The sequence below is a fragment of the Caenorhabditis remanei genome, chromosome V, assembly GCF_010183535.1.
Source record: "Caenorhabditis remanei strain PX506 chromosome V, whole genome shotgun sequence".
Lineage (NCBI taxonomy): Eukaryota > Metazoa > Nematoda > Chromadorea > Rhabditida > Rhabditidae > Caenorhabditis > Caenorhabditis remanei.
The window spans coordinates 18,976,059-18,991,389 of record NC_071332.1 but is presented as its reverse complement, the minus strand read 5'-3'; the positions used below and the strand labels follow the sequence as shown (position 1 = coordinate 18,991,389).

Here is a 15,331-nt window from a genome sequence, read left to right as displayed (position 1 = left end):
AGTTAACAAATAAATATTGGCGCTAAGTTAGTTGGGGGGGGGGGGGGGGCACTCAAAAACAATTTTTGTGGGGACTCCGAATCAGTGTGCTGAAAGATGAACAAAGTTTACAAAATCTGTGTGATTCTTGTGGGGGACCATTTTTCACCATTCTCTTAGGCTTAGGTTTCTTAAAAATTCGGAAAAAAGTGACAAAAACGACAAAAATTGACAAATTAATAGTTTTTGTCAATTTTTTTTTCCGAATTTCTAAGAAACCTAACTAGCCTAAGAGAAAGGTTCGGTAGCAAAAAGTGCCTCTCCCACGCCTCCAGCCACACACCTTCAGTCAAAAAAATTGCCTAAAATTTCGAAAATTTGAGTGGCCCCCCCCCCCCCCCCCAACTAACTTAGCGCCTAAACATTATACTATTTTCAGGTTCTGTCATTCCATTCCGACTATTTCAAGACGCTTTTCGATGGGGAATTCAAGGAAAAATCGATGCAAGAAATCCCAATTAAAGATGTCTATTTCGAAGATTTCGCAGCGACTTTAAGTCTTCTTTATCCATATCCGATCAAGCCGACGGGTACAAAATTAAATTTATTAAACTGGAAAAAAACTCATTTTTCCAGAAGAAAACGCCGAGAAACTTCTGGAACTTGCCGATCGATTCCTCATTCCATCTGCCAAGTATTCGTTGGAACTATTTATGAAAATGTGCAAAATGGAAAAAATGAACAAGATTCGAATTGCTGACAAATGCAAATTCATGGATTCTCCAATCGATCTATCTGCATTCGTTCTCTATAATCTTCGTCTGTGGGAATCCGCTGAAACATCGTATAAAAAATATGAAAAGCTGTGTAAAGCAATGGGAAAAGAAGCGATTTCATATGAAGAATATAAATATTGGTTCCAAGTGTATTACAAACAAAAAGAAAGGTAAGAAATCATGTTTTGTGGATGATTTTTACAATTATGTATCTTCAGAGATGATCTCCCGATTCCAGACATTCGTGGATGCATTCTATCAGATGGCATCAATGGGAAAACTGCTCAAAAATCAATGAATGACTTGTGTGATGTATTCAAAAATCATAAAATCGATAAGGAAGATCATGGTTATTGGTACAAACGATTCAAAAACGGACACTTATTCAGTCAAGTTACATTCTCTAATTTGCCGGAAGATGTGATCTCTGAAATCGCGGGAACGTGTGATTTGACGTCATAGTAAGCATTCATATATTCCAATTGATGATATAATTATCTTAATTTTTTCAGTCTTCAACTCCGAAGAGTGTCACATGGCTTCCGAAGCATTCTCGATTACTCAAAACCACCACTCGTACTTATCGCATTCGAATGTGAAGAAAACCAGATCTCCTTGAATCTGAACAATGAAGTGCCAGTGATTTTTACTGATCTTAACGGCGTGGACCCTCCTTGTGATTTCCCTGATCATTTCTACAAGTTTAAGGACAACGATTACCAGAAAGTGGCATTCTACAATTTGGAGATGGTGCTGAAAAATCCGAAACTTCAATTGAACCATTTTGAAGTTGGATTTTCCAAGAACAAGCATAACAAAAGCAATCAAATGTTTCGCGATCTTCTCAGCTCATTGAGTCATAAAATCCACGTGAAAGATTTTGCCATTAGTTTTGAAAATGACGAGGATATCATTACTATGCTGAAATGTATTAAACCGGGAACACTCGTAGATTTGACGGTGGGCGGATACCCCGAAGACGAAGAAGAACTCCCGAGTATTGATAAATTGGTGGAGATGAAACAATGGAAACAAGCTAAATTCCTTGATATCGTACAACTTCTAGACACATCGATCGAACACTTCTTCCATTTCAACGAGTTTTATATCAATATTATCTCGCTTTCGATTGAAGACGCACTGAATCTGGCACACGTCAGTTGAATACAATCTGAAAGTAAATCTAAATTATTGATTTTCAGGCTCTCTCCAATAATTCAGATTTCAAGATCTGTCAAATAAAAGTTAAAAAATACGATCAGGAAGCTGTCAAGAATGCGCTTCGTCTTGACCAGAACAATTTGTCAGAACTCTATCCAAATCTTGTCATTCAATTTTACATATCAGAGTTCTTGATTCGAAACATTGACTATTCAGATCCCCACTGATGTTTCATCTGTTGATTTTTTGTTTCTATAAAACTTATATTGTTGTTTCTTGGCATTATGTTCTAACATCTTTTGTTAAACTTTTGTTTTTCGTTATCATTTCTAATAAATATAGTTTAGTTTTTTTTATCTTTAAATAGATATTTCTGTTGCGTTCCACTCGCTTCTATTACTTTCTGGCACCTGTGATTTGAAATTAACAAATTAATTTTTTACAGAACATTTCATAAAATGAATCGACCACCTCCGGATTCTCCAATCGATCTTCGTGCACTTATTCTCTATGACAATTATCAAATGAAATCCGCTGGAACTTCATATAAAAACTATGAAAAGCTGTGTGAAGCAATGGGAAAAGAAGCGATTTCATATGAAGAATATAAATATTGGTTCAAAAAGTATTCCAAACAAAGAGAAAGGTAAGAAAACTTGTTTTGTGGGGTGAGATATTTCACTTTTCTTTTAGAGATGATCTCCCAAAACCAGACATTCGTGGATGCATCCTTTCTGATGTCATCAATGGAAAAACTGCAGAAAAATCAATCGATAACTTGTGTAAAACATTCAAAGACCATAAAATCGATAAAGAAGATCATGACTATTGGTTCAAAAGATTTGAAAACGGTGACTTATTCAATCAAGTTACATTTTCCAATTTGCCGGAAGATTTGATCACTGAAATTGTGGAGAAATGTGATTTGGTGTCATTGTAAGCAATTATAAAATCCAATTAATGGAAATAGTTATCAATTTTTTTCAGTTTTCAACTCCGAAACGTGTCACATGGCCTTCGAAGCATTGTCGATCACACAAAACCACCAATTACACATATCATAGTAGAATGTGGAGGAAACCACGTATCTTTCAAGCTAAACAATCAAATATTAGTATATTTTACTGATCGTAAAAGTGTGGATCTTTCTAAAGTATATTTTAAACATTTGTACAAGTTTGAGGACGATGACTACACTAAGATGGCATTCAACTATTTGGAGATGTTACTGAAAAATCCGAAACTTCAATTGAACTTTCTTCAAGTTGAAATTCGCAATGATATCTCAAAGAAAAGCTTTCCAATCTTTCGTGATCTTCTCACCTCATTGAGCCATAAAATCCACGTGGAACACTTTTTCCTTTCTGTTCCAAAGTACGAAGATATCACTACTGTGGTAAAATGTATGAAACCTGGAATACTCGAACGATTGATAGTGTTCGGGTGCAAAGGCGGAGAGCTGTCGAATATTGATGAATTGGTCGAGATGGAACAATGGAAACAAGCTAAGTTGTTCTCGTACGAGAATCTTCTAGACACATCGATCGAACACTTCTTCCATTTCGACGAGTTTTATATCAATATTGTGTCGTTGTCGATTGAAGACGTACTGAATCTGTCACACGTCAGTTGAATGAAATCTGAAAGTACTTCTAAATTATTGATTTTCAGGCTCTTTCCAATTCGCCCAATTTTGAGAGCTGTCGAGTAAAAGTTAAAAGATACGATCAGGAAGCTGTCATGAACGCGCTACGTCTTCATCAGGGCTGTTTCTCAGAACTCTTTCCAAATCTTTTATTCTATCTTTACCCAAATTCTATTGAAATAGCTGATATTTAAATGTAACTGATGTTTGGTTTATTGATATTTTGTTGCTGTGAAATGTATTCGATTGTTTTTTGTCGTTATGTTCTCAAGCGTTTGCTTCGCTTCTTAAAATTATTATTTCTTGTCGACAATTACCTACTCGGCGCCGGAACCAGGGCTGTGCGAAAAACTTTTCCGAACAATTTTCGAAAAACTTATTTTTTTGAAAATTTCGTACCGAAAAAACCGAATAATTCAAAAATAGAATTTTCAAGAAAACTGTCTGAAAAATCAGTTTTTCGGAGGCAAAAATCTTGAATTTGTATGAAAACTGTAAGTACTTCAAGGAAAGGCTCATAGAAACCTGTTTTTGAGTACAATATTTCAGGAGTGAGTACAATAGAACTGTTTTGTTTTTTTGTTATTGACTTTATCAATATAATGCGTTCTTTCCGCGTTGAGTATATTTGTGTGCATTTATTTTACGAAAATTACACGTGTTGATAGGAGAATTCACAGAAAACATGGATTCAATCATTTTTTCAGCGAAAAATGTTTGTGACTCCAGCAATGAGTATCTACGAGTCGACATTTGCTAAATCGGACAAAACTGATGCAATTCTGGTGGTGGAGGGAAAGAAGTTGCATGTTAATAAAGCGGTACGTTTCATTTCGATTTAAAAAATGAAATGTTGCACTATTTTCAGGTTCTCTCATTCCATTCCGAGTACTTTAAGACGCTTTTCAATGGAGAATTTAAAGAAAAATCGATGCAGGAAATCCCAATCAAAGATGTCAAATTCGAAGATTTCGCAGCGACTTTAAGTCTTCTTTATCCATGTCCCATCAAGCCGACAGGTATAATATTAAAATTATTAAACCAAAAAAACTCATTTTTCCAGAAGAAAACGCCGAGAAACTTCTGGAACTTGCCGAACGATTCCTCATTCCATCTGCCAAGTATTCGTTGGAACTATTTATGAAAATGTGCAAAATGGAAAAAATGAACAAGATTCGAATTGCTGACAAATGCAAATTCATGGATTCTCCAATCGATCTATCTGCATTCGTTCTCTATAATCTTCGTCTGTGGGAATCCGCTGAAACATCGTATAAAAAATATGAAAAGCTGTGTAAAGCAATGGGAAAAGAAGCGATTTCATATGAAGAATATAAATATTGGTTCCAAATGTTTTATAAACAAAAAGAAAGGTAAGAAATCATGTTTGTGGATGATGTTTACAATTATTTATCTTCAGAGATGATCTCCCGATTCCAGACATTCGTTGTTGCATTCTATCAGATGTCATCAATGGAAAAACTGCTCAAAAATCAATGAATGACTTGTGTGATGTATTCAAAAATCATAAAATCGATAAGGAAGATCATGGTTATTGGTACAAACGATTCAAAAATGGACACTTATTCAGTCAAGTTACATTCTCTAATTTGCCAGAAGATGTGATCTCTGAAATCGCGGGAACGTGTGATTTGACGTCATAGTAAGCATTCATATATTCCAATTGATGATATAATTTTCTTAATTTTTCAGTTTTCAACTCCGAAACGTGTCACATAGCCTCCGAAGCATTGTCGATCACACAAAACCACCAATTACACATATCATAGTCGAATGTGAAGAAAACCAGATCTCCTTGAATCTGAACAATGAAGTGCCAGTGATTTTTACTGATCTTAACGACGTGGACCCTCCTTCAGATTTCCCTGATCATTTCTACAAGTTTAAGGACAACGATTACCAGAAAGTGGCGTTCAACTATTTGGAAATATTGCTGAAAAATCCTAAACTTCAATTGGACTATGTTCAACTTGTATTTTCCGATGATACGCATAATAAAAACAATCAAATGTTTCGCGATCTTCTCAACTCTTTGAGTCATAAAATCCACGTGAAAGAATTTCACATTCATTTTCTGACGGACAAGGATATCATTACTGTGGTGAAATGTGTCAAACCTGGAACACTCAAATCTCTGTTGGTGTTCGAAAACGAAGACGACGAAGAGCTCTCGACTATTCATGAATTGGTTGAAACGGAACAATGGAGAAATGCTGAAATTTTTTTGAGCGGGAAACTTCTAGACACATCGATCGAGCATTTCTTCCATTTCGACAGGTTTTTAATCAATATTAAATCGCTTTCGATGGAAGACGTGATGAATTTGACAAGTGTTAGTTAAATAGAATCGGAAAGCATTTATAAGTATTTCATTCACAGGTGCTTTCCAATTCGGCAAATTTCGAGTACTGTAGAGTAACAGTTGTAAGATATGATCAGGAAGCTGTCAAGAACGCACTGCGCCTTCAATATAATCATTCTTCAGCCCCGCGTCTTAAATCAGAACTGTATCCCAATCTTGTCTTTCGCCTTTCCACATCTAGCATTGAAATCTTTAAAGCTAATTTTAGAATGTATTGATTTGTGGATTTTTTGATATTATAAAACTTATGTTGTTGTTTCTAGGCATTATGTTTTAAAATTTACTGTTAAGCCTCTGTTTTTTGTTAAAATTCTGATAAAGTTGATTTTGGTTCGTTCTCTTTAAATAGATATTCCTGCCGCGTTTCGCTCGCTTCTATTACTTTCTGAAACCTGTAATTCGAACTTCACAGATTAACTTTTTACATAAATTTTCATAAAATGAATCGACCACCTCCGGATTCTCCAATCGATATTCGTGCACTCATTCTCTATGACAATTATCGAATGAAAACTGCTGGAAAATCATATGAAAATTATGAGAAATTGTGCGAATTATTAGGAAAAATAACGATTTCTTATGAAGAGTACGAGTTATGGTTTAATAAATACTATGAAGAAGCCATCTTTTTGTTTAGAAACTGAGGGTTTGTGACTGTTGGAATACATTTTGCCAGATAAAATGTATATTTACAGAGATCCGGTTCGCTTCTTTATGTGGTCTCTCAGAAATTTGAAAAAATTGAAATTTACTGTACCACTTACTACTTTTAAAGCAATTTGTTGCGGTTTTCAGACTAGCAATTGAAAATTGCCGAAAATATGGTGTTTATAGTACTGTAGTTTTTAAAGTACGCAAACACCGCGATTGCTCATCGAGAAAAATTTTCAGCAAAAACGAGTTTTAAACTTGAATTCCGTGTTTCCGTTTCAAAATTTATAAATATTTTGCAGAGAAAATGTCAGTAACTCCTGCAATCAATATCTACGAATCGGTATTTGCTCAAACGGACAAAACGGATGCGATTCTTGTCGTCCAGGGAAAGAAATTGCATGCTAATAAAACGGTAAATTCGATTATTTTTTCAAATCAAATTACATTATTTTCCAGCTTCTCTCATGTCATTCCGACTATTTCAACACTCTTTTCAACGGAGATTTTAAAGAAAAATCGATGCAGGAAATCCCGATTCACGACGTTAAATTCGAAGACTTTGTCACACTTCTAAGTCTTGTTCATCCGTATCCAATCAAGCCGACAGGTACTAAACATAAATTTTTTAAACTGAAAAATTCCTTTCGTTCAGAGCAAAACGCCGAGAAACTTCTCGAACTTGCCGATCGATTCTTGCTGCCAGCCGCTAAATATCACGTGGAATATTTCATAATTTCTACTGATTTTGATGCGAATAAAAAACTCGAATTGGCTGGAAAATACGAGCTAGAAAATCTGCTTTCCCATGCTCTGAAACTGTACAAAACGAAAGAGGATCTCGTGCCGTTGAAACAATTTTTGGGATTTTCAGCGAATATGAAAGCGAAAATTTTGGATCGACAAATCGAATTGAATACAATCGGCTATAATAATAATCTTCCTGCTCAAGACACTGTGGGTTGGAGGAAGATGACTGAGTCGCGTTGGAGACAATAATTAGGACAATTTCAGACGGTACATGACGGATTTCGACGTTATTGAAATTGTTTTGTTAAGTTTCTGTTTTTTGTTGTTCTTTCTGATAAAGTTGATTTTGTTTTATTCTTTTTACTTTGTCATTTCTGCTGCGTACCGCTCGCTTCTATTACTTTCTGACAGCTGTGATTCGAATTTCACAAATTAACTTTTTACAGAAAATTTCATAAAATGGATCGACCGCCTCCGGAGTCTCCAATCGATCTTCGTGCACTTATTCTCTATGACAATTATCAATGGAGAGGAGCCAAAAAATCATACGAAAGTTATGAGAAAATGTGTGAAATAATGGGAAAAGGAGCGATTGCATTTAAAGACTATAAGTATTGGTTCAAACAATATTCCAAAGAAAAAGATAGGTAAGAAAATAGTTCTGAATTAAATATATATTTTTTTTAATTTTCAGAGATCTCCCAATACCAGACATTCGTGGATGCATTCTTACTGATGTCATCAATAGAAAATCTGCTGAAAAGTCAATCGATGATTTGTCTGAAGCATTCAAAAATCATGAAATCGATAAGGAAGATCATGATTATTGGTTCAAACGCTTTGAAAATGGACAGTCATTTACTCGTGTAACATTCTCCGATTTCCCAGAAGATGTGATCTCTGAAATTATTGATAGATGTGATATCCAATCATAGTGAGCGAATTATGAAGGGAAAACTTTTAAACGTTTTAGTTTTCAGTTTGAATCTTCGCAACGTTTCATATCGACTTCGAGCCATTATAGATCAGCAGGCGCCTCCTTGTACTCACATCGAGTTCGATAATACAGTGTTTGGTTGCCCAGACGTCATTGTGGATGGTGCACTTATCGTTGAATGGGAATGTGATGTTTTGTCCCGTCTTCCATTGGAAGTGATTAAAACACGTGTACTCGGAGTATTGGAACCTTTACTGAGAAATCCGAAACTTCGTCTGAAAAATTTCACGTTTTATACCAATTCTCGTTTCTGGTTTGAAGGCGCTTTTTTGTATACTGATGCCGTAATCAAGCTACTCAATTCATTGTATCGTAAAATTCACGTGGAGAACTGCACGATTTTCGCTGAAGAACCAAAGGACTTGATGAACGTTTTACGGTGTTTGAAACCGGGAACACTCGAACTAATGAGTATTTCCCAAGGATTTGAACAAAACTATATCAACGAAATTTCCGAAATGGATCAATGGAAACAGGCGAAACATCTCGAATTGCGTGTATTTGGAGACGGATTGCCACCGATGGAACATTTTCTTCATTTTTCAACTATTGAAGCGTATTTTGACTCTATTTCTTTGACAGATATCGTCAACCTTTGCGATGTAATTTTTATATTTTCTGACAAACTTCATATAATTGAATTTCAGAGTGTATCCAAATCGATCAACCTGGAACGTATCCAAATAGTAAATCAGACGAGATACGATACGGAAGAAGTGAAGAGAGTTCTGAATCTTCAGCCAACTGCCTCTCCAGAAGTTTACTCAATTCCAAATTCAAATTTGTTTTTTCATGTTTTGAATCGATTCGGTTCGGAATCTTTTAAAATCTACAAAAATTAAATTTTTTTCAATTGTTGTTGGTTTTTTTGTTGTTAACTTTGTTGTTGAATTGTTTTTTTTTGTGTTGTTTCTTGAAGAAAAACCGTTTCTTCTATTAATATCTGTAATGCGTATGACCCGCATTTTGTTATTTTCATGTTTATTTTACTCATTGGAAACGCTGTCCGATAAATTATCGGACAGCGTTATATCGGCGATAATTAATCTCACAGATGACCGATATACCTCCGAATTCTCCAATCGATCTTCGTGCACTCATTCTCTATGATATTCATCAATGGAAAACTACAGAAAAATCATATGAAAATTATGAAAAGTTGTGTGAAGTGTTGGGAAAAGAAGCGATTTCTTATGAAGAATATGAGTCTTTCTTCAATAAATACGTTGAAGAAAGCTACAATTCTACTAAAGACGGAAGGTTTGTGCTTGATTTTTATTGAGAAAAATAACAAAATTTTCATGTTTTCCTTTTCCAGAGGTCTCTCGATTCCTGACATTCGTAGATGCATTCTTTCTAATATCACCAATGGAAAGTCAGCTGAAAAATCGATTGAAGATTTGTGTGATGCATTCAAAGATAATAAAATCGATAAGGAAGATCATGTCTGACTCCAGCAATGAGTATTTACGAGTCAACATTCTCTCAATCGGATACAACTGATTCAATTCTGGTGGTGGAGGGAAAAAAGCTGCATGTGACGAAACATTTCGGATTTCTATGGAATCGATGGATTTCAACGTTATTGAAATTGTTTTGTTAAGTTTCTGTTGTTTTGTTGTCATTTCTGATAAAGTTGATTTTGTTTTTTCGTTTTAAATTGTTATTCCTCCTGCGTTCCACTCGGTTCTATTACTTTCTGGCAACTGTGATTCGAATTTCACAGACTATATTTTTACAGACGATTTCAAAAAATGAATCGACCACTTCCGGAGTCTCCCATCGATCTTCGTGCACTTGTTCTCTATGACAATTATCAATGGAAAGCCGCTGGAACATCTTATGAAAGTTATGAGAAATTGTGTAACAGGATTGGAGAAAAAGCGATTTCATATGATGATTATGAGTACTGGTTCAATCAATATCACAAGGAAGAGTACCTGGCGAGAAGGGAAAATGATGCGAGGTTTTTATACTTTCTATTTTATTTCATCAAGTTTTTTCGAGAAAAAATTACACTCGGGTCATTTTTTTCAGCGGAACAGCAATCGTGTCCAGAGATTATCTGATTGTTCCTTTGTACACTCTCCAATATCTCAAAAAATCGGGAATTGAATATTACCGCGAGCGCTTCAGCGTAATTAAAAGGTTTCCGAATCTTTTCCGCCAGAATTTTATGAATTTTTCTATTTTCAGTGATACCTCAAAACCAGACATACGCGGATGCATTCTTTCCGATGTCATCAATGGAAAATCTGCTGAAAAGTCATTGAATGATTTGTGTGAAGCGTTTTAAGAATTGAAAATCGATAAGGAAGATCATGGGTACTGGTACAAACGGTTTGGCAACGGACACCATTTCTTCACTCGTGTCACTTTCTCCGATCTTCCAAATGAAATAATCGCTGAAATCGTAGGAAAATGTGATCATTTCAGATCATAGTAAGCTTTCACACATACAAAATGAGACTATTTAATAATTCTTGCAGCATGTCACTTCGAAACGTGTCACGTCGTCTCCGAGCCATTGTCGATAGCTCTAAACCTGCGTTTACTAGTATATCTGTCGAAGTTGCAGATGATTCCATTCAATTCATGTTGAACGATAAGGAATCATTGGGATATGTTGAAGAGGAGGAGTTCGAAACGGAAGACACAATAATGATTCTCAATTATCTGAAATTAATACTTAACAATTCGAAACTTCAATTGGACATTCTTTACATTGTCCATTGGGAAGAGGTGAAGAAGAAGATGTATAAAATACTTCTCAATCTTCTCAACTCATTGAATCTCCAACTCCACGTGAAGCATTTCTCGTTTCGAACCCCTTATGCGACCTGTGTACCAGATGTCGTAAAGCATTTGAAACCTGGTGTACTGGAGAAATTGACGTTGGCTAGGCAACTCGGTCATATGAATATCGATCAATTATATGGGATGGAACAGTGGAAACAAGCGAAACACTTGGTCATCGACAACTTGTTCATTCCGATCGAACACTTGTCTCATTTCACTTCATTCGATGTTTCTATTGAACTGTTTTCTGATGAAGAAGTTGTCGAATTGATCGATGTTAGTGGTATACATACTTGAAAAATTGTGATTTTACATTTTCAGGCAGTTTCTACATTCATCAACTTCAAGAGTTGCCGTTTGGAAATATTGAATGCGGAAACAGTCAAAGATGTGCTGAATCTTCAACAAACTGAATCTCCTGAAGTGTTTTCGATTCCAAATTCGAATCTACTTGTTGAATTCCTACCTTTAATTACTATCCAAATCACTAAAATCTGAATTTCCTTTGTTATTTGAATCACTGTTGATTCTATTGTTATAAAACTGTTCTTGTTTATCTTCAAATTTGATAACGTAATGCGTTCATTTCACTTTCAGTATATTTAAATATATTTGTTTGTAGAAACAAGTTTTGGAAATTGAAGTTCCTTTGCATGCAATTATAACAACTTCATTGTTGTTTGCTTTCCGAAAAGTTAAATACCGAAGAATCTTCCAATCGATATTCGTGCACTTATCCTTTACGATAATTCTCAATGGAAAACAGCCGAAAAATCATATAATAGTTATGAGAAACTGTGTGAAACATCAGGAAATGTGGCGATTTCTTATGAAGACTATGAGTATTACTTCAATGAATATCTCAAAGAAGCCTATTATTCCGCTAGAAATAAAAGGTTTTTGACAATGAAACATTTTTCTGATAATATATATTTTTCAGCGAACTGCCGGTGACAGATATTCGTTGCTGCATTCTATCTGATGTAGTCTATGGAAAGCGTGCTGAAAAATCTTTGAATGATTTGTGTGAAGCGTTTTGATTCGTTAAAATCAATAAGGAAGATCATGGCTACTGGTACAAACGTTATAAGTATACACGGTGAGTTTTACACTCTGAAAATGAAACATCGAGTAATCGTTCCAATTTTCAGTCATCCCTCGACACCACTCCAATTCTCCGACTTGCCGATTGATGTCGTTTCGGAGATTGTGGAAAAATGTGATTTGAAGACTCTGTAGGCCGTTATTATCGAAATAAAAAAGTTCCGACATTTTTTACCGACGCGTGTTTGCGGACTCAATGCAAAATTTAATAATTTAGCACTATGACCGCAAACACGCGTCGGTAAAAAATGTCGGAACTTTTTTGTCGCGACAATATTTATCGAAGAAAACTCTACCAAATTCAATTTTTTGCAGTTTGAATCTCCGAAACGTTTCATATGGACTTCGAACCGTCGTTGACCAGAAGAGACCTGCATGTACTAAACTTTATACGGTTTTTATAGATTATGGAATTGGTATTTCGCACGACTTCTTACATTTGCTAGATCCGCGCGGTATGAATCAACGCCAGGTGTTCAGAGAACTACCTTTTTATTGCGAAATCCGAAACTACGATTAGAAAAATTGTATATCAAAACGGTGTCAAGCCCTGTGCTCCCTGGTTTCAAAACGAATTCATCCTTCCGAAGTTCGAAGAAACGATTTTTTGATCTTCTTAACTCATTGGATCACAAAATTCACGTGGAAAATTGTTCGATTGATACTGAGAACGAGGAAGAAACTATTGGAGTTTTACAATGTCTCAAGCCCGGAATTCTTCAGAAAATAGTTATTAGAAAAGGTCTTCGGAGTCATAGTATCAATCGAATCGTTAGAATGGATCAATGGAAGCAAGCGGAACACCTGGAACTTTATGGATTCAACCTGCCATCGATCGAGCATTTGCTTCATTTCACAACTATCGAAACGGAGTTTGAACCGTTTTCTATGGAGGATCTGGTTCAACTATGCAACGTAATACCTATATATATTTTTTGGAAAAACTCGAAACTTCTTATTTTCAGGGTTTGTCCGAATCAATCAATTTCGAATCGTATACTATGAAAACTCGAGAAAGATTGGATACAGACGCAATCAAGGAAGCACTGAATCTCCAACAAACCACTTCTCCAGAAGTTTATTCGATTCCTAATTCAAATCTTGTCGTTGAGTTTTCATGGGGATCAAGAGTGTTGAAATTGAGAAAATGCTCCGTATAATTGTTATTTTCTGTTGACTTTCTTGTTATAAACTTACTTTTTTGTTGGTTTTTTACCTCATTTTTTAATCCTAATGCGTTCAATTCGCTCTCTCAATTACTTTTTAATCATGACTACGGTGAGCACACCGTTGGTTGCGTCCAATGCACCGGAAGTTACGCGCAACTTGATCCAGCGTATGTTTTCCAGTTTGTTTCAGAAAATGCTCGATTCGCTGCTGAGTTGCCCAACTGATTACCGAAATTTCATGGCCCACGATAATTTTTTAGAAAGGGAAAAATTGTTCATGTTAATTTTCCTCATAAAATTAGAGTAAAGAAAACAATTTTTATTCCAACTCCGCCCCTTTCTCGCCGAATCGTCCCTCCCCGGTTCTGTGTGGTTTCTATATTACATCTTTCAGATTTCCCGACAAAATGGCCACTTCGCTCTCGGATCATCCAATCGATATTCGTGCACTCAACCGTTATGATAATTCTCAATGGAAAACTCCCGAAAAATCATATTTGAATTATAAGAAACTGTGTGAAGCATTTGGAACACAATCAGTTTCATATGAAGATTATGAAAATTGGTTCAATATTCATTCCAAAGAAGCTTACTATTCGAAGAACAGAAAAAGGTTTGCGAAATTTTCAGAAAATAAAACAATACTCGTTAATATACTAAATTTATGGGGTTATTCACCTCCGGAAAAAAACGTTTTTATTCCGGAGATGAATAACCCCATTAGATGAAAATTACGCCTATCATCTTTTATGGAAACATATCAAATTCAAAATCTCTCTTTTCAGAGATCTCCCAATACCAGACATTCGTGGATGCATCCTCTCTGACGTAATCAATGGAAAAACTGCCAAAAAATCGTTGAATGATTTGTATGAAGCGTTTGAATATCTTAAAATCGATAAGGAAGATAACGATTATTGGTTCAAAAGATTTGAAAATGGACACCTATTTACTCGTGTCACATTCTCCGATCTACCAGAAGACGTGATAATTGAAATTATTGGAAAATGTGAATTGAAAACTCAGTAAGTTTTTATAATCGTGAGAAACGAATAGAATAAACTCTCACTTTTACAGTTACGATCTCCGAAACGTTTCATACGGACTTCGAACCATCGTTGATCAGAGGGCTCCTCCGTACACTGAAATTTTCTTATATTTTGGAAAATATGGCATTAACATCTCAATAAAGCACAAATGGTCTCTTCGTCAAAAACAGACTTTCAGAGAACTGGGATTTTTATTGCGAAATCCGAGACTCCGACTGAAAAAATTCCATATTGAAACGGTCATTATCGATGATCCAGTACTTGGTATCGGACCGATTTCCCTTTCCCGACGCGACAACACACGCTTTTTTGATTTACTCAGCTCGTTGGATCACAAACTTCAAGTGGAGGAATGCTCGATTTTGACTGAAACCGAGGAAGAATTGGTTGGATTTTTACAATGTCTCAAGCCCGGAACTCTTCAGAAAATAGTTATTAGAGGCAGACAACTTCGAAGAGATAGTATCAATCGAATCGTCAGTATGGACCAATGGAAACAAGCGAAACACCTAAGACTCTATGGATTCAACCTGTCATCTGTCGAACATTTTATTCATTTCACAACTATCGAAACGTTTGAAGCATTTTCAGTAGAGGATCTGGTTCAACTGTGCGATGTAATCCCAATTTATAATCTTTATTTTAACCCGACACTTCTTATTTTCAGGGTTTGTCCAGATCAATCAATTTCGAATCGTATACTATGAGAACTCGAGAAAGATTGGATACAGAAGCAATCAAGGAAGCACTAAACCTTCAACAAACCACTTCTCCAGGAATATATTCAATTCCCAATTCAAATCTTGTAGTTGAGTTTTTATTCGGCTCAAGACTATTGAAATTGAGAAAATGCTCCGTATAATTGTTA

The 15,331-nt window shown here is 35.5% G+C and overlaps 7 protein-coding genes across 7 annotated transcripts; all 7 read left to right on the top strand.

The window, feature by feature from the left end:
• Positions 1–2,374: 2,374 nt before the first annotated feature.
• On the top strand, positions 2,375–3,755 carry GCK72_021184 (uncharacterized protein; the record flags this gene model as incomplete). The annotated part of the gene is made up of 4 exons (XM_053734088.1): positions 2,375–2,562; positions 2,610–2,852; positions 2,904–3,540; positions 3,588–3,755. 4 exons carry the CDS (start codon positions 2,375–2,377, stop codon positions 3,753–3,755), a joined length of 1,236 nt encoding a protein of 411 aa, XP_053583001.1.
• A 519-nt stretch (positions 3,756–4,274) lies between these two features.
• GCK72_021183 (uncharacterized protein) lies at positions 4,275–5,923 on the top strand (the record flags this gene model as incomplete). Its single annotated transcript, XM_053734087.1, has 5 exons — positions 4,275–4,382; positions 4,430–4,580; positions 4,625–4,934; positions 4,982–5,224; positions 5,275–5,923. 5 exons carry the CDS (start codon positions 4,275–4,277, stop codon positions 5,921–5,923), a joined length of 1,461 nt encoding a protein of 486 aa, XP_053583000.1.
• A 1,881-nt stretch (positions 5,924–7,804) lies between these two features.
• On the top strand, positions 7,805–9,184 carry GCK72_021182 (uncharacterized protein; the record flags this gene model as incomplete). Its single annotated transcript, XM_053734086.1, has 4 exons — positions 7,805–7,992; positions 8,040–8,279; positions 8,326–8,944; positions 8,990–9,184. The coding sequence occupies 4 exons, from the start codon at positions 7,805–7,807 to the stop codon at positions 9,182–9,184; spliced, it is 1,242 nt and encodes a 413-aa protein (XP_053582999.1).
• A 212-nt stretch (positions 9,185–9,396) lies between these two features.
• On the top strand, positions 9,397–9,793 carry GCK72_021181 (uncharacterized protein; the record flags this gene model as incomplete). Its single annotated transcript, XM_053734085.1, has 2 exons — positions 9,397–9,602; positions 9,661–9,793. The coding sequence occupies 2 exons, from the start codon at positions 9,397–9,399 to the stop codon at positions 9,791–9,793; spliced, it is 339 nt and encodes a 112-aa protein (XP_053582998.1).
• A 303-nt stretch (positions 9,794–10,096) lies between these two features.
• Positions 10,097–11,639, top strand: GCK72_021180 (uncharacterized protein; the record flags this gene model as incomplete). The annotated part of the gene is made up of 3 exons (XM_053734084.1): positions 10,097–10,308; positions 10,832–11,417; positions 11,463–11,639. 3 exons carry the CDS (start codon positions 10,097–10,099, stop codon positions 11,637–11,639), a joined length of 975 nt encoding a protein of 324 aa, XP_053582997.1.
• A 1,383-nt stretch (positions 11,640–13,022) lies between these two features.
• On the top strand, positions 13,023–13,405 carry GCK72_021179 (uncharacterized protein; the record flags this gene model as incomplete). Its single annotated transcript, XM_003102714.2, has 2 exons — positions 13,023–13,160; positions 13,211–13,405. 2 exons carry the CDS (start codon positions 13,023–13,025, stop codon positions 13,403–13,405), a joined length of 333 nt encoding a protein of 110 aa, XP_003102762.2.
• A 416-nt stretch (positions 13,406–13,821) lies between these two features.
• On the top strand, positions 13,822–15,325 carry GCK72_021178 (uncharacterized protein; the record flags this gene model as incomplete). Its single annotated transcript, XM_053734083.1, has 4 exons — positions 13,822–14,027; positions 14,200–14,439; positions 14,492–15,080; positions 15,131–15,325. 4 exons carry the CDS (start codon positions 13,822–13,824, stop codon positions 15,323–15,325), a joined length of 1,230 nt encoding a protein of 409 aa, XP_053582996.1.
• Positions 15,326–15,331: the final 6 nt, after the last annotated feature.